The sequence below is a fragment of the Tyto alba genome, unplaced genomic scaffold (genome assembly GCF_018691265.1).
Source record: "Tyto alba isolate M040663 unplaced genomic scaffold, T.alba_DEE_v4.0 Super-Scaffold_6, whole genome shotgun sequence".
Taxonomy (NCBI): Eukaryota; Metazoa; Chordata; class Aves; order Strigiformes; family Tytonidae; genus Tyto; species Tyto alba.
The window spans coordinates 20,380,301-20,405,197 of record NW_024881327.1 but is presented as its reverse complement, the minus strand read 5'-3'; the positions used below and the strand labels follow the sequence as shown (position 1 = coordinate 20,405,197).

At 39.4% G+C, this 24,897-nt stretch overlaps 1 protein-coding gene across 5 annotated transcripts in view; it reads left to right on the top strand.

The window, feature by feature from the left end:
* Nucleotides 1-2,568: 2,568 nt before the first annotated feature.
* The window catches only part of CFAP97 (cilia and flagella associated protein 97), a 34,449-nt gene continuing 12,120 nt past the window's right edge, over nucleotides 2,569-24,897 (top strand). For 2 of the 5 annotated variants that reach the window (XM_042808351.1, XM_042808348.1), the window contains exons 1-4: nucleotides 2,575-2,667; nucleotides 11,635-11,696; nucleotides 14,159-15,043; nucleotides 15,133-15,204. In XM_042808351.1, the coding sequence (XP_042664285.1) occupies nucleotides 11,675-11,696; nucleotides 14,159-15,043; nucleotides 15,133-15,204 (979 nt within the window). In that variant the 5' untranslated portion in view covers nucleotides 2,575-2,667; nucleotides 11,635-11,674. The other 3 variants (XM_042808350.1, XM_042808352.1, XM_042808353.1) reach the window with 3 other exon arrangements.

The window sequence follows — 24,897 nt, the reverse complement described above, 5'->3', positions numbered from 1 at the left end:
GAAAATTATTGCGATTATTTCTCAAAGGCTTGAAGAATGAAGGGGATCAAAACTGTCAACCTTTTTTTGCCTTTTAAAACTTTCCCTGCAACAGCAGATGCTTTGGACTTGATTGAAAACATAAAATGCAGACACGTTTCAGTGGAAGCTATAGAAACATTATAAAAACAGACATAGTTAGTCTGATAACACTTTACCTCAATGTTTATATATTACAACTGCAAAATTTCTACTTACACAGTGGGTTTTTTTGTCCTTACAAGAATGTCATTCATAAAGACATTACGATACAGACTTTATATGATCATTTACTATCTTCCCATTAGGCCCTGTTCCTCCTTTCCTGAAAATCACTTGGACTGCTCTTCGAATATAACCATTCATTTTTGTTGCCCACAATTCTACAAAATATATGTTACACTAATATTAACTGATTCTATTTTTCACTGCACCTTTTTGGGAGAGTGGTACTATATTTTTCCCATTTGCAGATAGGAACCTGACACAGAGGAAAAAAGGACAAAAGCACCCATTCAGTGTCCAGCATGATGTACCTAAGACCTCACATCGTGAAGTCAGCAAAGGCTCAGCATTTCGTAGCACATGATGTTTTCCAAATACAGCTTCCATTGATTTTAGCTGCAGTTGTGATTATTCAACATTTCAACAGTAGAGTAAGGTTTCAGAAAAATATGAAACACATGACCAAGTATGAAAAATTAGCTTACATAATTTGCAGAACATACATTAAATACTGTGTAGCACAAGTAGGTCTAGACTCTGATTAACATAGAGACACCCAGTTGTCTTAAGAGATTTTCTTTCTTTTCTTGTAGTGTTCTGACAAATTCACTATATGTATGTAAAAATATGTGTGTGTGTACACACACACACACACACACACATACATACATGTGTGCCTCTGTGTGTATGTTCATGTGCCAAGTGAAATAGGGCCATATACACAACAATTGTCTTGGCTCCACAGCCCAATTCAACTCACAATTAAGTATGCTCAGAAAAAAACATGTGATTGTGTCATTAAATCTTTTTCACAATGAACAATGGGGCCAAAGTAAAGTAAAATTTTTAGATTTGAATGCAGGGATCAGTATGGAAGTCTTTCTTTTCACATAATTCTTTCATACTTTGTTAAAAAGTAACATTACTATTATTAAAGAAGTGTCAAAGTCTGATACTATAGACCCCTTCAGAAGAGATGGAACGTTTCCCGCCCTTACACAGGACATTACCACTTCCCAGTGGCTGATCACTAGTAGGTAGTCACCACTTACCTAGTCAGTGCTAGAAGTAATGAAGCTATGCCTGAAGGCTTCATCCATGTTTCTGCAATAATTATACTGAGATTCAATGATCATGAGATCACGTTCACTTGGGGAAAGATCTTGATCTAACCCCAAATATTTGGGTCAGATGTCCCTAGAAGCCCTCCAGATCAGTTTCCCCCCTCCATTTCCTCAGGATATGTCACTCAATGCCGCAGCCCTGCCACTATTAGGTAGAGCCCATTGGCTCAACCCAGGGTCCTGTTGCCTTAAGATGGGGTACCATCACCTCAAGGTGGGTCACTGTCACCTCAGTCTGCGGTACCATCTCCTCAACCTAAGTCACCAGCACCTCCATATGGGCCTCCAGCACATCAACCAGGAGTGCAATCATTCCAACCTGGGGCACCATCATCTCAGTCTGGGGCACTGTTACCCCAACGTGAAAAACCATCACCTCAGCATGGAGCCTCATTGCTTCAACCTGGGACCCTGTTATGTCAACCTGGGATGCCATCGCCTCAAAATGGAGTGCCAGCACTTCAACCTGGGGCAGTTATGTCAACCTGAGGCTCAGTCACCTCAGCATGTAGCCCCATCACCTCAACCTGGGGCACTATCACCTCAGCATGGGGCCCTACCACCACAGCCCAGAGCTCCATCACCTCAGCGTGGAGCCCCATCACGTCAACCTGAGGCACCCTCACCTCAGCATATGACCACACCACCTGAACCGAGAGCCTTATCTGGGGACCATCACCTCGACTTGGGATACTTTCACCTCAGCATGCAGCCCCATCACCTCAACCTGGCGCACCACCACGTCAACCTGAGGCACTATCACCTCAACCTGCAGCCCCCATCACTTCAGCCTGGGGACCATCATCTCAACTTGGGGCACTATTACCTCAGCATGGGGCGCCATCTCCTCAGCGAGAGTCCCAGCTTTCTCCCCTCTTCTTGTGGAGACGAGAGAGGTGGGGAGAGAAGTGGAGAGTCGGTTCTTGAGGGGGCCGGGAAGGCAGCCGGGGGTCAGGAGCTGCCATTGGGAACCATGAACGAGGGGGCCAAAGTAAAGTTGAATTTTTAGCTTTGAATGCGTGGATCAGCAATCTGGAAGTCTTTCTTTTCACATAAGTCTCTTCTACTTTGTTAAAAAGTAACATTACTATTATTAAAGAAACGCCAAAGCCTGGCGCCGCAACTGACCACTTCGGAAGAGGGAGGTCCCGGCCCTCGGCTGCCTTCCCGCCCCTCTCAGGCACCGCCTTTCCCCGCCCGACGACGCGCGGGGGCCGGCTCGGGCTGCGGCGGAGCCTGCCATCGGGACGGCGGCCGCAGCGTTGCGCGGCTCCGGCTTCTCTTTCTCTCTCCTGTGCGTGTGAGTATCCGCCGCGGCTGCCTGCGAGGTTACCACAACAAAGCCGGAGGGGGAGGCGGCGGCGGCGGCTGCTGCTGCTTCCCGGGGACTGCTGGCCCGGCCCGGCCCGGCCCGGCCCGGCCCGGCGGCGGGGCCTCCTCCCCGCGGAAGGTGCCCGGAGAGCGGGTGTGTGGCGGTTGGGGGGCGGCGGGAGGGGCAATAGGTATTTCCCCTCCCCGCCTGTGGTAATTTTTTGCCAGACCCGACAAGGTGAGAGACGTGTTTTGTTTTTATATATGAGTATATATATCATTTTAAAATTCATTATGTAATTTATATTTTTATTATTTTAAAATGTGTTGCCTTTCTCCTCGGGTCTCTGCCTGAGCAACAGGGACCCAAGGCGACAGGGACACGTAGATGTCTCCCAGGCATGTCGCACACGCCGTATTGGGAGGGCTTCGGCTGGCGTTGAGCTGCCAAGTTCAGTCGCGCCACTGTGAGACGTATTTCATGCCCCGCTTCTGTGCGGCGCCTGCCGCCTTTGCTCCTCGAGGGGATGGGGAAAGAGGTGGGAGATTTTCTTCTGAGCCACTGGCCCTTGTTGGCATCGTAGTCGTCAGCTTTGGGACCGAGTTACTGTGTCGTGTGCCATCCCTAAAGTTACTGTACAAGGAGGGACATGTTGTAGCAGTGCTTAAATAGAATTTAGTGAGGTGTTTTAGTTGGGTGTAATTAATGGCAATTAAGTCAACCGAAACGTTCGTTGTAAAGAGCTTGCCTTGAGCATCTTAAATTGTCGCAGTGGTCACGTTTCTGTAGTTTCCTCAGGATGACAGTATTGTAACTCCCCCTGCCCTGCACAGGGCTGTGTTCTGCACAAACAATTCCCAAGGGAATTGTAGTTTGGGAAATAACCAACCACGGAATCTCTTGGCCCCTGTGGATTTGTGTGGAAATCACAAGAGGTAGCTGTAAATCCCGGGCCTTTCTTGACTGCCGGTTGTGCAGCCCCTGCAGCAGAGCAGAGTCCTGAACTCATTCCAAAGAATCTCACTGAGCTGATACAACCAACAGCAATGTATGTCATACTTGTGAAACTTTGGGGTTTTTTGGCATTTTCGCAGTATGTTAGGGAAATTGGCATTTTAAAATATAGTTTAGCATGCCTTCTGGCACAGCCTAATTTAACGTCATGTAACTTCTGTGCCTTGCTACAGGTTTTCCCTTGCAGTTCTGTTAAACACAATTTTTCAGAAACTGGTTTTATTATAGTATGCAACTGTTTACACTTTTTAATTTTTACTATAAAACACACATAAAAAGCATCTAGTGTTTTCATTTGGACATGTATGTATTTAAAAATTGTGTGGTTAAAATTTCTATGCAGCGTTCATAGAAGCAGCAGGAAAACTATGTGGGATGGAATTAATATAACAGAAATAGCAGTGCTAAATTTCTTTTGTATCCCTGCTTTTGTCTGTTATGAGGTGCTTAATATAGAGCATAGTGTACAGTTTTGCTTCTATGAAAAAATATTTAATATCTTTTTTTTTTTAATAGCAATTGCTGGGGTTGTCAATGGAGAGAAAACAAAGTTTCACAAAGTTAAATTCTTCAGAGGAGCTCTTTGAAAACTAAGATGAAGTCATCATTACTAGAAAATTAATCACTGGATGTTAGCTTAAGAATGGATTTGTGAAATAATTGGCATCTAAAAATACAGTTTGCAAAAATTTGGAATTGGCTTTTTGAATGTCTCAAGGTCTCTGACTACTTTCTCCTTTTTTTTTTTTTTTTTTGTAGTGAGTATGTTGTTCCTTTGTATTTTCTCAGCCTAGATAATCCTTGTAATGATATAGAATAGAGACCAGGAAAGGAACAAACAAATGATTTGGGGACATTCTATTCCTTTTTTGGAGACTTAAAGCTTTTATGTCCTCCTGGGATTTTTACTCTGGTTTTGTGCTTGCCCATGTTTAACAGGGCATTCAGACGGTCCCATCTTTCTGTGTAAGTTGTACATGGGCTCAGAAGCTATTGAGACTTCAGAGCCTGTTGAGGCTTTAAAAGCGCAGTGGGCCGATCCCTTTAGAGGCTCGACCCAGCAGCATGTACAGGTGCCTCTCTAAGGAGTCTTTCAAAATTTGCAGCATAGGTGGTACATGATCTTCTGTAGCATAGGTGACAGGAGCATCTACAAGTCTTTTAAAGTCAGCCCACTGGATGACATAATAATACACCTGAAGCTTAGAGGTGAGAGTCTGAAAGTGAGCTGGCCTCTAGGTGAGTCAAGGTACCTCCTTAAATTCGTGGGAGATGGGCAGACCGTTATTAGGAAGGAAGTACCTTAGTGCTTCCACTAGTTACTTTTTAAAACTTCTTAATTCTTTGCTTCCTGGTCTTAGGCTCAACCAAGACTGGTGATGGAATGATCTAAAACGTAACCTACATTCCTTGACTATAGTTCTTCCCATCCAAGAATCTCAACTGACGTTTAAGTCACAATTCAATGATAGATATTTATAATTCTTGAAGTGTTTAATTTTAATAACATAACAAACACTGGAACTCCAGGAAACCCATATTGTGTTGAATTTAAGAAAGAGCCTTATCTGACAGCGTTTTATATGCTTTTTCATACTGATAGTTCTCATCTGAAGAAATGAACAAGTCATAAAAATCTAATGCAAGAGAGGATTTCAAGAGGCCTTCACCACATTTGCCCCAACACATATTCTGAGGAAACATAAAAATAATTGGACTAGTCCTAAGTGATATTTGTTTAAGCTCATTGTGTACTGATTTAGTGGCTGAATTGCTGCACTTCACCCTGCTCATCTGCACCAGACAGTGCTTATTCCTCTTACATATAAATATATTCACTGAAAATTAAAAGAATTGCATCTCATTTTCAGTGGCTGTGGAGAATGCGATCGCTCTCTGTAAAACTGTACTTTCCAAACTGTGATAATAGGTGTCATCTTGCGGTCACAAAACTCTTATTTATTTGATCTGTGTGGAAGTACGTCTATGCAAAGTGTTGAGGGAAATGCTGATGGCATGCCTATTTGTGCAGTCAGGTCACAAAGCTCACGAAATCCATAACATTAGAAGCATGAACAGACTTCTAGTTCAGTGAGAATTTCTGTTGTTGGAGAGAGTCTGTGTGTTGTGCCACTTAGGTGGGCTGGTATTCTGGGTTATGCTGTGATTTATCTGCTGCTGAATTCTGCCAGTAGTTTGTGAAATCATATAGTTGCTTCCTTTCTGATCCTGTGATCTACTTCAGAACTGGCAGTCACATGCAGAACATGCTGAGGTTAAATGGCATGTGCAACAGCATAGATGGTCAGCTTTTGGATAAAAGTTTCAATGCTCTTGAACTCTCCAGTAGCACATGGCTGTCTGTAGATTCTAAGCATTTCTGGGCCATACTTCTACTGTGTGTCCTGAATGAGGCAGGAGCACAGACTGGACACAGCTGGCCTGTTACGAGGTGAGAGTAGGGGGAAAGTTACTGTACAATTATTCCACCAATATTTGTTGTTTCTCTTTTACTTTTGCACTGTGATGAAAAAGGGGTTTCATGCCTCCATGTAGTTTCAAATGCGGAATGATCGGTGATGTTTTGAGAGCTTGAAGATGTACATGGAGACTTTTGCTGAGGTCTGGGCCACCCTTGGGCTGTACTCCTTGAGGCAGTTGATCAACATAGAAGCATTGCTTACATGAAGTGGGGGGAAGTGGTGTATCCATTGTCATTTGGAAGGTGGCAATACCTGACTCCCAACAATTTGCAGCAGCTGCTTGAATTAGTCTTAGCAGATCCCAAGAGATCTGATGTTTGAGTGGTGTGTTTGGAGCTGAAGGAAGGCACGCACAGGTAGGCACCCAATTGGTGCTCCACAATGATGGCATATGTAACTCCAGCCTTTATGTGGCAGATATGCTGAAATTTTGCTTTAATAAGAGGAATTGTTTTCATTTTTCTCACATACCATCATGGACTACTGTGCCAGATTCACCCTCTTCAGATGTGGATAGCCTGGTTGGATGCACATTGCCCCAATATTTAAATCTTAATATCAGGCAGAAATACTCTTACATACACATGAGTACAGCAGGAGTAAGAAAACTCAGCTTCCTTTTACCTTGTTCTTCACCCTCAATATCTGGCAGTAGAGTCTTATTTTCTGGGCTTTTTGTACCTGTATACAAATAACTTTGCTGCCAGGAACTGTTCAACATCTGTCTATGTTATCAAAAGACTGGCTACAGGTCACTGTTGGGAAGGGACAATGACCAGTTTCCCCCTAGCATCTTGCTGTCTTTTGGTCCCTGAAGTAGCTGGACATAGGACTCTTCCAGGTGGTGAGAAACAGTGAATGGCAGTGGGCTTGTGCGACATTTATGTGGGTGGTGTCACTTAGGCTTGTAGAGATGGAGGGCCTTATGAAGGAAATCTTTCCAGAAGCTGCTGATGCTTTTATCAAAAGACACGATTCTTTGTCTTTATTTCTGATTTGGATTGTAAGCTACTTCTCTTCCCTCTGGGTTTGGAGGGTTTGCTGGTCATTTTCTTTGGATTCTCAGCAATGAGTGAGTAGCTGTGACCTGTTTAGATAGGCCTGATGGGCATCATCACTCCTGTAATTTAACCTCAGTAGTCTCTGACCCAGCCTTTCTGCTCCTGAAGTCACAAGGTGACCTTTACTGAAGAGCAAACATCTAATGTGTGTGTATGAGTGAAGTCCTAGAGCTACAGATCCACGCCTCTCAGCATAATGTATTGCAGCTTTTTATAGTAGGGGAATGGCATATTTTTGGCTCAAGAGGAACGACTTTTTCTTTTTTTTTTTTTTTTTCTTTCTCCTCCCTAGTACATTAACTTGAAAGCCTTTGCCCTGCAGTCAGCTAGGGCTCTCTGGTGGTCATGTGCTTTCGTTTGCTCTAACAGATGATGGCAATTGACTGTTCCAGGACTTTCTAGTGCCCATTTGCTGAATTGGATCCTTGCTTGAGCTAGCCAGGAGACTCAGTGCTTTCTGCTAGAATCCTTTTAAAAGGACTCCAAAGTATTCTGGAGCATCTCCAGTGGGCCTACCTCTGTTTGGAAACAGAACTGCTGTTCTGAGGGCTAACCTGTCATAGGTTTGCGAGTTACTAAACCGTATCTTGTATCATACAGGGAAAAATATTTTCCTTTGTGTCTGTCAGAGAAATTCAGGGCAAAAACCAAACCAAAAAGAGAAAACAAAAAGAACAAGCAAAAAAAAAAAATACAAAACAAAAACCCAGAGGAAAACAGGCAGCAACAGCTGGGTATGTTGACCCCATAGATTTGAAGTAGCAGGTCTTCCTTCATTCCTCTTCTCTAGCTAGGAGAGAGAAAAAGACAGTGAAAGGCATTAGACAAATGGTTTCATATGCACAAGAAACAATGGTAGTTTCTATCTGAGCTTGAATTAGGTCATGTCAGATCTGATCTGTGAGGGACAAATGGTGGTTCCATGGCCTGTTCAGTTTACTCGGTTCAGGCACAAGTCTACTACTGTCTTGAGTGAACAACAAGAAGCTTGTCATGAATCAGCAGTAAATACATGTAGGTTGTAATCTGAGCAAAGGGATTCATCCCCGCATAGTTATGTCTGGGTGGTTGATCAGCAGCAACATGGTTACCTGTAACTGGACAGAGCCAGATTTTTCATGGAGGTATACTATGAAAGGGTAGAAACTAGTAGTTGCAAGATGTGACATGGGAAATTCTGATTAAAGAAAAAAAAAAATCACAATGAGGGTTGTTAAGCCTGGAGCAGAAGCCAACGTAAAACAATAAGTATTCATCCTTGGAGTTTTTGAAAACTTGGTTGGGCAAGGCCCTGAGCAAAACTAGATCCAACTTTGAAGCTGACCCTGCTTTGAGCAGTGGATAATATCCAGATAATATCCAGAAGATTCCTTCCAACCTAGATTTTTCTATGATTCTAATTCCAGCTCCTGTCTGCTTTCTGGTATTTTGCAGAGTAACTTGTCTGTGCCTCAACCAGCCCTTCCATCTCAGGGTGTAAGAACAGGTCTAGTGCAAGATGTATAACTGTGTGGAAGAGCAGAGCTTGAATAGATATGTAGTTTTGGAGTTTATTCTGAGCTGGGATTGAGGCCTTGTGTTTTGTGGATTGGTTAGAAACCAGTTATGGTTTGGATTGGGGAAATGGGCACCTGAGTTTGGAGAGCATATAGTGGGCAGAGGAGCTGTCACAAGTATTGTTCTCTGAGCTTGGAAAATTAAAGTATTTACTAAACAGGCTGGCTGTTTCATTAATTGGGGTTTTCCCTCAAGGGAGGTAGTTTCCTGAGAGATATATTTCCTCCTTTGCATGCTTTGTTGTTTCTTACTAGCAAAAATTAGAGCTTTAATTAAAGAGCAGGTAGATAGAGATGGTTATATGTGGTTTGTCACATGGGTGGAAGCAGCTGCACTAGTTGATTTTTACCACTGTTGATTGTATCTGAGATCAAACTAAGTTTTGGGTTACTGTGTTTTACAGGTTTTAAGACTTGTGTTTCCCCATGTGTCTCCTCTTTTAAACTAAATAAACCCTCTGAAGTTGAACTTTTCTAATTGTCTTTAAAATATTATTACTCTCTTCTAGACATTTTCAGATTTGTCTTTTTAATGCCTCAGCCAAAAATGAGGAAGGGAGGGAGGAAGAGGGGGGGCAGGGGTTTGAACTAGTGTGTTTTTACATGGTAACTTGTTTAATGATTGTTATTTTTGAAAATGTGAGTCAGGTGATATGTTTAGCATTTTTACCCTCTCCCAGGTTCACCATACAAAGAGGTGATAGGGCAGTCAGCAGGTTTAAGGGGGCAGGATCCCTGACAGAGAGAGAATAATGAATAGAGTCAGAGGATTTTGGAGTGTCCTAAAGAACATCTGCCATTGATAGTATAAATCTTTTAATTAAAACACATTAACCTTAGCTCTCAAACACTTGTTTCTGCTTTCTGAGATCAGGAAGGTGGGTCCTTGTTCTGAAGAGGTAGAAATTTCCAGCTGAAACAAGAGCTGTCATCTGTGGGAGCACTAATTGCACGGGCTGGAAGAAGATTGCCCTCCTGGTTACTCCTTTCAGTAATCAATTATACTTACAAAGCAAAATTAATAACCCCAAACCAGAACATGCCTTATTGGAGCTGATTACAACTTTATTATTGCTTCTGATATTTTACATATATGTTTGTTAATACATCTGAAGATGATGTCTGTTCCTTTTTGTTGCAGGAAACATTGTTGACTCATCTCGAGTGTACTATAGCTGTGCTGTAGTGTGGCTTCTGTGGTGATGCACAGTATGCATGCAGTAACGTCAGAAATTTTTGATTCAGCCTACTGCATGCTTAAGGGGCTTGTTTTCCAGTTTGATTAAATACCAGAATCTCAAGACGTCCTGAAAGCACTTAGGGCCTTCAGAGGATGTATAGCATACAAATTCAGAGTGTGGTGTTCTGTGTGCTAGGAATCTGTATGTTACTAGATAGAAAAAAAGTCTTTCCTCTCTATATGAACCATTCTCAATTATCAAAGTAGAATGCTTTAAAGAAAAGAAAGATGATCACTCCTTGTACTTTAATGTTGAGTTTTTTCTTTTTTTCTGTGATTTATTTCAATGCTCCGATGCATGTATTTCAGATGGTCTGCATTTTAAAAAGTGAAAGATTGATTGGATAACATTAAGGTTTAACCAAGGTTAAAATACCTTGAAACTTTCACTAGGTACTTGATAAGTGTTAGTTTCTAACATTCAAAGAATGTTATCAAAAGGCAGTATATGTTCAAACACAAAACCATATCTAAATCCATATCGTCACTATATCACTTCTTATGTACTATCCTACCTTTGTATAAGTTACTTTATATTGCAGCCATGCCTAAAGGCCTACTGTTAGACATTACCTAAAAAAATATTTCAGGTGGTACTGTAGTTGTCAGGTTTGCAGTTGACAGGGGAAAAATACTCAATAGTGTAAGTGGAGGATATCAGAATGTTACTTGTCCTTTGGGCAGTGCAGCAGCAGGCAGTGGTTGGCCTGTGCAGTAGCTGAGTGGTCTTTGCTCTTGCAGTGGGTGGCTGGTTTAAACTGGGAGGAACTTCAGTGAGGAAGAAACAAAGACAAATGGGTGTGCTTGGCTGGAGTGATGGGTGGGTGTTACAAGAAATAGGGGGGGAGAGGCAGAGAATTACATGGGGAGAGGAAATACTACAGTAAAAAAAAAAAAAAAAAGATCTGACAAATAATTCATGGCCAACCTGCTCATTTGGATTGATCATATTTGTGTTCGAGTGTTTCATGGCAGAAAGGCACAGAAAGCATATATTTTATTTTTTTTTTGGTAAATAAATATGATGGTCATTGGAATTAGCAGTTAATGGTACAGATTTGATTCTAATGACAGTTGTCTTGGGATTTCAGAGTATCCTTTGTTGATTCTGTATTTTAACAATTGATAACATAGCAAAACTCTGTACTTCTCACAGAAATAAAATTACATTCAGCCCTGTATATAAAGAGGTTCGAGTCTGTGTGTGTGCGCACATGCAGCCAATTTATTAATTTAGGCATGGTTTATCAGCAAAATTGTTTCTTCTGTATTGCTGCTTCTTGGCAAATTCCAGCTTCCTTAAAGACATTCCAGATGCACGAGGGGAATAGGAGTCAAGAATACCATCTCTTAATCTGTTTCCTCTTGTTTGTTTTTAATGGAAACTACAAAATTAATTAATGCTTAGTTTGTGAATGATTAAGAGTGTCAGTGAGAAAAACTGACCGACACAGCATGTCTGTTTGCCATTAGGGTGATGGCTACAGCCATTAGGGGGTTGTGCCAGGAAAGTGGAAGGAGCATTTGGCAGTGAAATGACTGGTGTTACAACTGATGCTCCCTGGGCAGAGTCAGTCTGCTAAACTGCATTTCTCCTGTAGCAGTGGTTGCTGTCCATGAATCGATTGTGGCCCAGTCTTCATGGAAAACAGCCTACTGGCAGGTAAGCTATTCCCGAGTCATGCAGAGTGGGGAGATGTGTGCTCCTTGGCTGGTGCTAACAGTGGAAAGGAATGTATAAGCTCTTTGCTGTCTTTTAGCACCTTTCTCCACCTCTGCATTGCCCTTTTGCCACTGTCCCATCCTCACTTAGTGTTCAGAAAAGAGACATCTGAGAAGTGGCATGACCAGGTATTACATTCTAGCCAATGAGATCCTGTTAGTCTCCTTTGCAGGAGTAGCATTACATAAACAAAAAATACATGGATGTGTGTATTACACTCAACAAAATTTTGTGTTTCAAGCTATAATAGTTGGTCTGCACCCACCTGCAAACCTGTTTTTTGCTTTATCCCCTTATACTCTTACATGTGCCAACAATATATCAAATCCATGTGTGTGAGACAAGTTAAATACAGCACATGCCTACTTTCACCAGTCGTAATCTAGCTGGAGCTACAAACTGGTGAGATGCAAGTGCCTTGAGTAATAAAAACCTTGCATCATGGAGAAGGAAAGTTTTTGTTTTAATTTTAATACTACTACTATATTAATTTTCTTCACAGAATTGACTTTGCCCAAGTTGTACTTGCTAAATAAATAATTCATGATCTATAGTCTACAGGTAATGCCAGAAAATTCTGCTTAGTTCCTTTCTGGTTTAGGTTACATGAGGTAGAAAATTAAATGTAAACAATGTGTTGCTCTTCTGAATTTTTTTCCCTTGTGCACGTTTTGACATACTAAAATGCATTATCCATTTAGGAAGCTGCTCTAGGAATTCACATGACAGTTGGGCATTGCAGACCATGCAAGCTGCATGAAGCCAGGGATCACAAGAAGTCATATGAATATGAAAAATTTCCAAATTCCATGTAGCATTTTAAATTAAGAGTTCCCAGGTGTTTTACTCCTTTGTTCTGTTGCTCTTGGAGGAGCTAGGTGCTTTAAAGAATTTTTCTTTGTGTTACTCTGCTTCTATTGTTTAATAGCATTTTCAGCTTTATACAACATCTAACCTTATTAGATCTTTTCAGTTCTTTGGCTTTGTGAATCTTAAAACCACAGGAGATTCCACAACTTCTGCTTTTAATGCTTATGTTGTGCTTTTTGTATTTGGGGTGCATATTTCAAATTCATCTAAAACTGAGTATTATTTGAGAAGTGGCAAGGTAACTGACAAAGACCTTTACAAATTCTGTATTTTGAAGTAATTGTAGCTAGAAGCTTTCTTGGGAATAATCTTGCAGTTTCAAAACAAGCTTAGGAATTCCTTTTTCACCTTTGCCATGGCAACAAACTATATGTGATTTAAGGGAGACCATCCATCTTGTAAAATATTCTGGTTCTCCTGCCTTGTATATTTGCTTCCACTGTCTTTGTTTTTGGTTTCCTTGGCTTTAAAGAATGTTACGTATTTATTGATGGCAGCTTATGGAATTTATATAAAATCTGTTGTAAATAGTAGGAAAAACGTACTGCTGCCTTGCTGGGAACAGTAGACTGATGCTGGCTAATTCTGTTTGGCTGTGGGGTGTTTGGTATTTTTATTTTGACTCTTTGTATATCCTTCTAATGAATGGAAACTTTCATATTCATTCTGCCACATGCATAGGATCTAACACATGTCATACTTCTTAGAGAAATATATAAATAGGAACAGATTTGTAGAATATAATGTTTCGTGCTGAGGACCTGATATCCACACTATATGTATTTGGGCTAGCCATAATCTGGTCCCATGGGCTGAATGGTGACTGCTGGTTTAAGTACATTAGTTTCATGCCTGGAGCACACTTTAAATGTTAGTTTCCTCTGAAAGAATCAAGTTTGCCCACTGTACTATGCAGTGTCAATTACAGAGAGCTGTCAAGAAAAGCAGGCTCCTGATCCAAACTGAAGCATTAATGCTGACATACCCTACATCTATTACAATTTAACCTATAGAGCTATGGATCTTCTGATGTAAACTGAAATTGCTCCTACTTTTAAGTGCTGAAAGTCAGTAGTTTGAATGGCTGTGTCAGCCAAGATGATGACCACCACATACAAATAAGGTTTTTAATATAAAATCCAAACTAATGATAGCTCATTAGTGGCTCTAGCTCAAAATGGCTCAGGCTTAAAGGGACAAAATAAGACATCGCAGTTGCCTGTTTGTAATAGTTAGGACTCCTTAGTTACTAACCATGTTTGACTAACCTCCATAGGAGTAAAAGTTTTGAAATGATGGTGTTTGTTCACTTAAGTAAAGCTTTTTGGTCTAACATGTAACCTGTGTACAATAAGGTAGAACTAAATTGCTCTGTAAAACTCACTACAGAGTTGACCCTAGCAACATAACATAATTAACGACAGAATTATAAATTACAAGAGCTAAAAGAGTAAGGAACAAGACTATTATACTAAAAGTGTACTTTGTCTGGTTTTACGCTAACCTTTGGGAACTTTTTCTGATGGTTGCAGGTGGCACTTCGTATTTCGGTATGGACCGGTTTGAAGATGTATCAGATGGTGAAGTGGATCATGCTTTCTTCGACAGTGATTTTGAGGAAGAGAAAAAGAAAGCTGAAGAAAATGGTGAATGTATAGAGGAAGGAGGTATAAAGGCAGCTCTTGCAGACCCAGATTTGGTTTCTAATTCAAAGGGTGCAAAGTGTTGTGAGGAGGAAAGAGAAGAAAAGCAGAAAGATTTGCAGAAGGATCAGTCCCTAGAAAATAGCACAGATCATCTTGGAAATTCTTCATCTTTGTCACATTCTCCAGTTGTGGACAATGCAGGTACATCTGGAGAGACATCTGCAGCAGGTAGAGGAACACAGGGGAATGGTCGTGCTGAGATCCCCAAAATAGTTAAAGAAGGTGAAGAAGATTATTATACAGATGAAGAAGATAGTAGTGACGATGGCAAAAAACAGAAGGTTAGACCAAAGTCAGCTAAGCAATCAAACAACATAAAAAAGGCTAGCAAAAAATATACTAATATCAGCTCCTCCTCTTCTTCTTCCTCCTCTTCCTCATCCTCATCATCCTCATCCTCAAGCTCAGATACAGATTGTTCTGATACGGATTCTGATAGCTGTTTATCAGATTCATCTCATTCTTCCCCAAAGAGGAATGCCTGTAGGAATGCTCTTCTGTCTCCAAAACAAAAATTCAAGTCAGCAATGAAATCAGCAGAAGGAAAACCAAAGCTTGGTGACTACTTGGAAGAGTCTGAAGACACAGTGACTGATGTAACACCTCTGTCAACTCCAGACATCAGTCCTATCCAGTCTTTTGAACTTGCATCATCAAACGATAAGAAACTAAAAATAAAAAGACAGGAAAATGTGAATCAAGAATTATATGGTAATTTTGAAGAATTTAAGTACAATACAAAATTTGTAAAACCTATGGAACTGGGAAATCCAATCTTATATCTGTATTTTTTTCATTAGATTCCGAGTTTGATCGCAGATATAGTCGAAAAGTCTTGCATGATGCCATGGACCTGAATCAGCTTTTGAAAGGTGACTTTTAAATTTTCTTTTTAAAAAGTACGACATCTGTACATTGTTGAGAATGACTGAATCTTAATAGAAGAGAATGAGGTTTTACAGTGTCACATATTTTTAAAACTGGTTTGTGATTAAGCTGCATTGATTAAATTATTTGAATTCTTATGTATGTAAATAGTACGGATTCTACAGTGGAAAGAAGCATGTGTATGAGCATGTGTTGATATGCATATACCTTAGAAGTAGGATACATAGATGGTGTGAATCTCTAAGATTTGCTATAGTAACAAATTGAGTAATAAAACTGCACATGCATTTTTAGAAATCAACTATGCCACAATTTACTATCTAAATTAAAACACCAACCTTTCTGATAAAATGCTGAGTTATCGGCCTTCAAAACTGAAAGGCAGTCCAAAACTACATTGCACGATAAATAGTATTCATATATTTAAACGTCTAGTACCTTTTTGATAATGAAATGGAATTCTTCAGAATTCTTTTTCTGAAGTGTCTGCCTTCTAAAATACCATAAAATTGAATGAAGGTATTTTAAAGAGAAAAATAACACCTAATTGTTACTAAAACTTGAGTGGTTGCTTCTTTCTAGTAGATTTAATAAATCTTAATAATGAAGTGTAAGAGACAGAACTTAGAATCTCTTTCACTTCATTCATTGCAAACCTACATTGTATGGGATGAGAATGCACTGAATGATCTCTTGTGCGGATTTTAAGGTCTACACAGTGCTTTCATGCTCATTTTCAATAGTAAAATCTATAAAATAAAAGAATCTTGGCTGAAGAAATCTGCTGGTATCAGGTGAGAAGAGCCTAGTACCATCTAAGTCTGGTACATTTCAACCCAAGTTTGTCATACTGCTCTAGGTCTGGCATGACTAAAACTGTGTGTGGTGTCTTTCTTCACTTTGCCAGACTGAGCCTCTAGTGAGCAAGGATTCCAGATATATTACACGCATCATTTAACTTCCCTGTGAGTAGAAATAAGGATTTTACTTGTATGGAAATTCTTCCAATGGTAAGAAAAGCAAAGCTAGCTATCAAGGAAGTTATAGCGGAATCTCATCTCTGAGGGTCCTTGTGCTCCAGCAACTCTTTCGTACTAGAAAAGGCTCCAACCACTTGTCAAAACATGATGCTAGAAGAGTTATTGCTAGGCAATTGAAATTATGATGTCCTACATCTTTATTTGTTCCCTGATAGCAAGAAGCTATTTAGTAACTGGTAATTATGGAAGGATTCAACTCATCCCTAAAACAAATAGGTATTATAGCTCAGAGTAAGTAATCTCAGAGATGAAACTCTATTTGGAGGGGGGTAGAGTTTTTTCTCAAAATTGAAAAACAATTCTAAATAACAATAATAAAGATTGAGTAATGAGAAGTAGAATTCATATAGTCTGGCAGCTAATGTTCCTGATTAACATGCATATTACTCCCCAGTGCCTCTCTAAATTGGCAAGCACAACACAGCTTAATTACCTTGGGTATTTTGAAGTTTAAATGGGGCAGGATTATTAATGGTGGAAAGTAACTAGTCTGGGAAAATAGGAGCTAATCTTATTATGAGTTATTGCTTCCAGATTTTTCCACACATAAAAAAAATAAATGTGCAAATCAGCCCTCCCCTTCTCCCTGCATTAAATGTTCATCAGAACTGCATAGGCATGAACATTACTTCAGGTGAGAACAGTATAAGATCAGACCTGAGTGCATGAAAGAGTATTTAAATGATCATCAGGATCTCTCAGGTTGGGTTTTGAAGTATAACATTCTACCCGTAATCTATACTGATAAAGCATTTAGTTTAAATTTTTGTCAAATACGCTTGTCATATAGCTGGGCCTAAGCATTTAGAGCAGTTATGCAAATTTAATTTCCCAGGGTCCCCAGAAACTTGCAGAATTTCAGTGTGATCTGTTACTGTATTATTTCTAGGGAGCGTGCAGTAATTCATTTTGTACAGTTCTACGCACTGATAGTGTGACCATTTGGGAAGACTAGAATCTCTTGTATTAAAAAAAGAATCACAAGAACAAAGAAAGGGAAGAAATCTGTTAAAAGCACATGGTACTCAAACAACAAGTTTCAGACTAGAACAAGTCTGATTATTAAGCAGTGAAGTAGTTTCTGTATCTTAAAATTAATTAGAAGCATTTAGAAAAAATGTTACAGTCAAATTAAAAAGCAGTTGGAATTGTTTTTCCTCTATATTATATGCCCTTGTTATGTTTTTGTGCTTATATTGCAAACTATTCATTTTCATAAGCATTTAAAAAAACCATTTAGGTAAAATCTATCATGCCCTTATATCTCCTAAAGCTATGCTTGTTCTTGATAGAAGCCAAGTTTTAAGTTATGCTATTCTGGATAATTTAAAATCTCACAAATAACATCATTTTAGTTGGGGATTTCACAGTCTCCATGTTGTATATTGTGCTTTGAATGCTTTTTAGATGGGTATTGCTGTGCAGCTTTATCACTGATTTTAGAAATATTCTTCAGTGACCAGAACTCTGAAGAAGAGATTGATAATACGTGATAAGACTTGGTTACTATATCTGAAAGTTATCATTTTATGTGTGCTGTTACTGAAGTGATCATTACCAGGTACTGCAAGTTACTGCGCAGCCTCTGTTTGCTCTGTGGAAAATAAGTGAACTAGTTTTAGTCAAAATGGCAGAAATCTACTTGGTAACAGTAGCTGAGGGCAAAGTGAAGATTATGCTTGAAAACTGGAGAGAAGCAGGTTCTGCTTGTTGCCAAAGACAAATAAATGTAAAAATGTAGTGCTTATATTGGCATTTATCAGACAGGAGTTGAGCCCTGTTTCAAAGGGAAGGAAGAAGTACAGTAAAATACGCAGTTTTCAGAACCTGTGGGTTGTATGGCTGTATTGGCATGGCTTTGTGTGCAAGCTGATGTACGAGGGGCATGTGAACAGTAGAACGCTCTTGAGAGCAGATGCAGCATGAAGGCAGCCAGATAAATGTGTGCGGTGAAGAAATTGTGGAGCCCAGGTATCTGTAAGATCCCATGCTAAGATAAGGGGTGCACACTCACTGTTTCAGCTGTGAGGAGACCGCAGTTTGCGGTGGGAACAGTATTGCTGGGAACTGCAGGCCATAGTGAAAGCAGAGATGGTGCAGGGTGGATGGATAAACTCACAACGTTTCGGATCCATCTCTGTTTCCACATCAGGCCTGTGGCAGTATCTGATGGTCAGTTCAGAGTGGCTTGGAGTTCAGGTGGAGGGAGCACCCCTGCAGCACCCTCCCTCTGGAGCAGAGCCTGCCCTGATGGCTCGTACTGGGGCCCTGTGGCTGCAGAACCTGGAGTGCTAAAACCAGGCTGGGTCACGTTACAGTCTAGGTCCACCTGGACCATGTTGTTCAAGTTAAGGGACTTAATGATTACTTATTAGTTGTTCCTGCATTGTGCATAAAATTTCTTGAGTTTATCAGTGATACTGTTTTGGTAGGTCTGAACTGCCGAATACTTTAATTGTTCTTGCTGGTGGTTTTTACTTCTGTTCATGAAAATCACTTGCTGTTTGGGTGGCATGCGTCTTTAAAATGTTTATACATGCTAAATACATGATGCTTGAATCCTTTTGTTTTTACAGACATAGAAGTTGATGTTTAGGAGGAGGCTTACATCATTTCATTACAGTGCTAATATTGATGTCATGTAGCTGTTGTCATTATGGTGTACGACTAAGAACTGTCGTAGCACTGTGGAGTCAGACAGCTGCACTAAGGAATTTAAATATCTTATCAGTGTGGCCAAGAACATAGGTACTCACAATTTCAGTTACTCAAGGTTAGTAGGGTTTATATTTTACAGACCTTGTCGCTCTTTATCTCTCTTTTTTTTTTAACACCTGCATGGAAAAAAATACAGGTGTGATTGTAATTTTTCAGATAGTAATACCAATTCTTCATGTTTCATGATGTTATATAGATTTTTTGTATGTAATTCTTTTGTGAGTCAATGCTGTTTCCACTTTGCTATATACCTTAAAGATCTTTCAGAAAATTAAAATAACTAACTCAGAGCAATATTCAAACCCATAATAATAATGTCAGAGCTATCTCCTGTGTACAGTGCTGTACTCTTGAGTAATCTGAACACAAAAAGAGAACTAAATATGCCAATGCAAAGAAATAGATTGCCAAAAAATGGTTTTGGAAGTGCTTTCATAAAGCTCCATGTCAGAAAGCTGGGAATGAAAAAATGGAAACATTTTCTGAAGGTGTTTTGCTTGATCCTGTCTTGGTCCAATGTCCCATGTAATTTTAAGGAGTTGAGGTTATATAGATAAAGAGATGAGTTAAGCATACGAATGGGAACTAAGCAATCATGCATTTCCATCCCATTACACTACAGACCTGCTCTCTGTCTTTAGACAAGTCTCTTGATTTCTGTAGTTCAGAATAGAGTTGTGTGCTAAAAGTGCTGCATGTATCTTTATCTGAATTTATGTTTGGTATTGATACAGTAGTGCTGGGATTGCACAAGGTATATAGAGTGCTAAAGAATTTAGCATTTTGTGTTTTCTTCTCTGTAAAATGGAGTTGATACCTACTTATTTTACAGAAGTGTCTGTGAGAATTAGTCTGTAAATCCATGGTATTAGCTATTATTAACGTGAGGAGGTGGTGTGATGGGGTAAGTAGGACAATGGGCCACAGGCTGAAGACCTGAATTCTATCTTTGAAGTTCTCACTGACCTATATGCTCTGTGATAAATCTTTTTGCCTCTTCTCTGCCTTACATTTTCTATTGTAAAATAATCAGAGCTCACTTGGTGAAAAGCAGTGTGATATAAATAACATTATTATGAAAGTAAAAGCCCTGTTTCTGAGTAAAAGCTATTGTAGAAAACTAAATAGCAGCTTCAGCTGAACATGTAGCAATTGCTTTAACTTTTTTTCACTGTAATTTGTCAGTCAGGAAATAGAATAAGTTTTTTATAACTGAAATTTTCTCCTCTTGGGGATATGTTATCTGTGTGCTCATTCATGCTAAACTAGTATATTTGTAGAATAACTGTTAAACAATATCTAAATTTAAAGTAGACTCTTAAATATATACATAACACCCAAACTCAACAGTTGAACTAAACCTGTATAGCTTTTTCACTGTTTTGTTTAGTTTGTATGCTCATAGTTTGAACTAATTGTGTGTGTGTGTATATGTATGATTGGTTTTGCAGGTCTAGTAACTCATGTTGAGGTAAAAGAGCAATTACAAGACTTTGAAAATGGATTGAAAATCTTTAAGATTGTAAAGAGATCCAGACTTCCCCAACATCCATAAGAAAATGTGTAATTTGGGGAAAAAAAAAATCTCTGCACCAGTAGGGTATCCATTGTCTTTCTCATGATGTCAAGAAATAACTAGCAGCCTGATTTAAGCATATTTAAATAGGGAAAATTTATACTTGAAAACCATATTTTCCTTTTCTTAAAAAAACATCGTCATGAATTCTCCAAAATCCCTTTTAAAGAGTTCTGTGACATGAAATAATGGATATTCTAAGAAATATCTGTTCAGTGATACTACAGGGAAATAGTTTTAGATTGGACCTATCAGATGTTGAAGATGAACTGTGATTTAATCCTTTTGTATTTTTCAAATGTGTTACAGATGTGGTAGTAGAGCAGTAAGAAACAAAACAGGCAAACTCAGAAGTGTAAGCACTGGAGCAATGTAATGCATTTTTCTCTACTGGGGTTGCAACAGATACACTGAAACATGCATGACTTTAATTTTAGCCTTAATGCCATTAGGACAGCTGTATCATCCTGTCCTAATGCATTTGACTTGCTAATTATCATTTGTTTTTTATATAAGGTTTGGCCTTTCTCACTCTGCAAGATCATTTCAGTGCTTACAAATTGAAAGCAATAAACAGCTTGTTTATTGCTTAAAAGAAAGTCAGGTGTCTCTCCATGGAAACCAGCTTTCATAGAAGTCCTGTGAATACCAGAGAATTTTCTTTTCCTGCTTACCAGTAAATGAGAAGTAGACTGCACACTGTGCAAGTCTTTATGCAAATGCTGCTGCTTGTTTATCCCCCCTCTTCCAAATTATTGATTTATGGTCTAGCTCACAGTGAAGTGGTAAGTAGGGATTTAGTTAAATTACTTACTACCCTCTGATAGAGTATGAAGCTACAGGTAAATCATATTTAATTATTCCAGGACTTACAAACTCTTTAGAATCTTAAATCATAACATTAAACTGTAGTGTTGCCTCATGTTGTCATTGACCACTGCAAAAATAAATAAACCATTCAAACACACATTGTGATTAAAGAGTAGTGTGCATGCATTGTTGAATTAATCACTGAAATAACTTTGAAACTCAAATACTTGAGTTCTATAACACTGACTGTACCTGAAATATTTAATAGCATTTAGAATAAATGCATTTACTTCTTACATGGAATCTTGATTCTTTTTTGTTTAATGATGGAGAATTGTCCCTGGTTTTGCAGGCTTGTGCTGACCTGGTTTAGACACCTGCTGCCTTTGCCATGAAAGCAATGTTGTTGCCAGTGCCCAACATTGTTCAGAGAGATGCTGTGTAAGTGACTCTTTGCAGAGTGTGGGTTGGACAGATTTTCAGCCAGGTAACTTTGGAAGCATTGGAAACTGATACTGCTGATTTGAAGTTCTAGGGTCAGAACCTTTTGCTCACTGCTTCCTTAGATTGCTACTGTGATTTATCTGAGCATCCTTTATGGAGGGATGATTTCATGGATGTCCCCTGCCTTCTGCTTGTTTTGTTAGGAGCAAGAACTTACCCTGTAGTATCGGTGATCCTCTTTCAGTAAGTGATACAGTATGCATTCTGTTGCTTGTCTTTTTTTCTATTGAACTTTGTACTCTCCTGTTGCACAGTTCCTAAGGAGATCAATGTTGCATTTGCTCTGATTTCGATAAGGTTATCGATGGGTAGGTAGGCTTAAGTCAGTTACAGTTTGTTTTGAAGTGGTGTTTGCAGCTTAAATTCTTCCTTAACATAGATCTTAACTAAGGAAAAAACAACTCAAATTTATTAACTGATCAGCTTGAAGAACAACAGGCCAACTACTTTAAAATGTTATCTGATCCAATGCTTTGGTGTTTTGCAGCACTGTTGCTGCAAAGAGCTACTTGTGAGATTTCAAAAGTGGTTCTTCCTTAGGTCATACAGAGGACTAACTATAAAAAGATCAGTTGAGGAACTGAAGAAATTAGAGAGGTTTAGATTGATCTTTTCACCCCATCCCCTTGAAGGAAACTTGCTGCTGCACATGTTGTATTGGGTCTGAACTTTTGGTGCAAAATTAATGAGTGTTCTATAATTTAACAACATTTCAAGAGATTACTGAGTTTTGGCAATCTTCTGCTCAGGCTTCACTGAATAACTTCACATCTTCAAGAACCATCATGGTGATTTTAACAATTCTTTCACTTTATTAATATGTTTCTTTTGAGTTGTGATAAACTTGATATCACTGTTAGCAAGCCCTTAACCTCAAGAGTTGTCAGGAAGCTGTTGGCAGTAGTAAAGTCAGTTTCTAACCTAAGTAAGTGTAAATAAGGGATAATAACGAGGCTGAGTGAACATACTGAAGAAAGTGTGCTGGAGTCTTTTCTGCCTGCCGCAAGTGGGAAATGATATCTTTGTGGTGTGGTGATAAAAGGTGTGCATGAGGCACTGTAGAAGGAAAATACATTGAAAGGGAAATGACTTATGAGAGATGAAGAAAAGGAGGAAGAAACAAGAGATGAGTGAGAAAAGTCCATGGGTTAGGGGGGATGTGACTGAAGAAGCTGGAAGGTGAGAGTAGAGTTGGTCAGTAAAATTTTGTCATACTTTGCTTGTCTATACAAAGTAGTAACCAGTAGAGCAATTCATGGAAATATGCATAGATACATATTCATGCTAACTGCCTGAGAGCTTCTGGTAAAATATGGGTGGTGTTTAATGCTGTGGAAGTTGCATACCACTGCCCTCTGGGAGAGCTGGGTGACCAGGTAATGCAGCGCTTGGTGAGCCCCGTGTGTAGCAATCACTGCAGCGTTGAGTCATTATTTCTAAAAGCATTTACTGACCAGCACTGAGGGGAAAGGGAAAGGTGTTTGTTCCATGTCATTGCTCTGGTTTTATTTTTTTTCATCACAGCTGGTAGGCGTTTTCCAGAAAAATGAGCAAGTCAAAAGATAAGTAATTATCCTGATGCTTATTTATGTTTTAAGCATTTTTAATCTGTGTTCACTAGTTATAGTTCGTGGCTGCATCATAAGAGTATACACTCTCCACCAAAGTATAGCCTTACCGAGAATTAAAACATTAATGTTCCAGTGAAGACATGAAATCTGTGTTTCTAATTAAAAGTGTCCTCATTCAGAATGCCATTCCTTTAAGTGGAATTTGTCTAGTTCACACTTTTCACAGAAAGAAAAGAGCTGTTCGTCATTTGCACTGACAGTTACTCAGAAGCGTAACTGTCTCTTGTAGGAGACTGCATCACCAACCAATAGCATTGATGCCACAAAGCTAGGTCAGGACTTCAGTTGAATAACTGTTCTTTGCCACAACCTGATTTCCACTCTTGCATATGATGTACAGTCTTGTTTAACCTGTGAGATGCTATGGTTGCAAGGCAAAAGATGAAATTGTCTTTCATAGCTTCATAGTAATACAATTATAAATTCTGTAACATGATGTGTAATAAATGTCTTTTTCAGATGGTTGTTCAAATTACTTTCTTCCAGCTGTATTCTGCAGTGCTGGTTTTGCATGTTCCCATAAAGACATATTTAATTATTTTTTACTAAGAAGTACACTGCAGCTTGATGTTACTGTGTGAATTGTGTGGCTCTAGTTATTTTCTGTGCATTTCTTTTTGTCCCTTATAGGTGTATCCAGATGAGTTCTCATCCCAGGTTTGTTTCCTCAGATGGTGTTGATGGCTGTACTTAGATTTCCCTTGAGAATGACTTACTAAATTGTAAAGATGCTTTTCAAGGCATTTATACTTTATTAACCTGTTGCTTGGCCCACTTGAGCTGCACTAATTTGCACTGTCTTGGTTTTGATGTGACTTGCCTCTTCTTTTGACAAATTAAAGCAGTATTTGCTAATGTGGACAGCCTCACAGTTAGACCTGCCTAGGGGCAGTTCTTGCCTAATTGGCTAGCGTACTGATGGTGCAAGCTTATTAATTTCCAGAGGGATTTTGAAATTCATGTACTGTTTGGATTTTGACTTCTGGATACAGTTTCTAAATTTCTCAAAGACAGTAGCAATATTTGCTTGCATCAGTTCTGGAATAAACTCAGTTCAGACACTCCAAGAAAGATTTAATTTCATTTTGTTTTTAAGTAAGAACATGCTCATCATTCTTTGAGGTTTTTAAGCTATTAAAGGCTGCCTCAGACATCCTTTGCCAAAAAATTGCTGATGTGGAAGTGTTTGCTGAGGAAATACTACTGCATGCCTGGGGTTTTGGCTCTTTGTTTTTTTCTTTCTGCTTTGGATGCCTGTTTTGCTTGTGTGGGGCTTTTAGGAGTGAGAGTGAGGGGTATCTTCTGGAGGCACTATGATAGTGGAGGAATGTGGGGAATGGCTTGATTTAAGGCATCCTCGTCTGTGTCTCAGCTCCAAAAATCTGTTTGATCTAACTG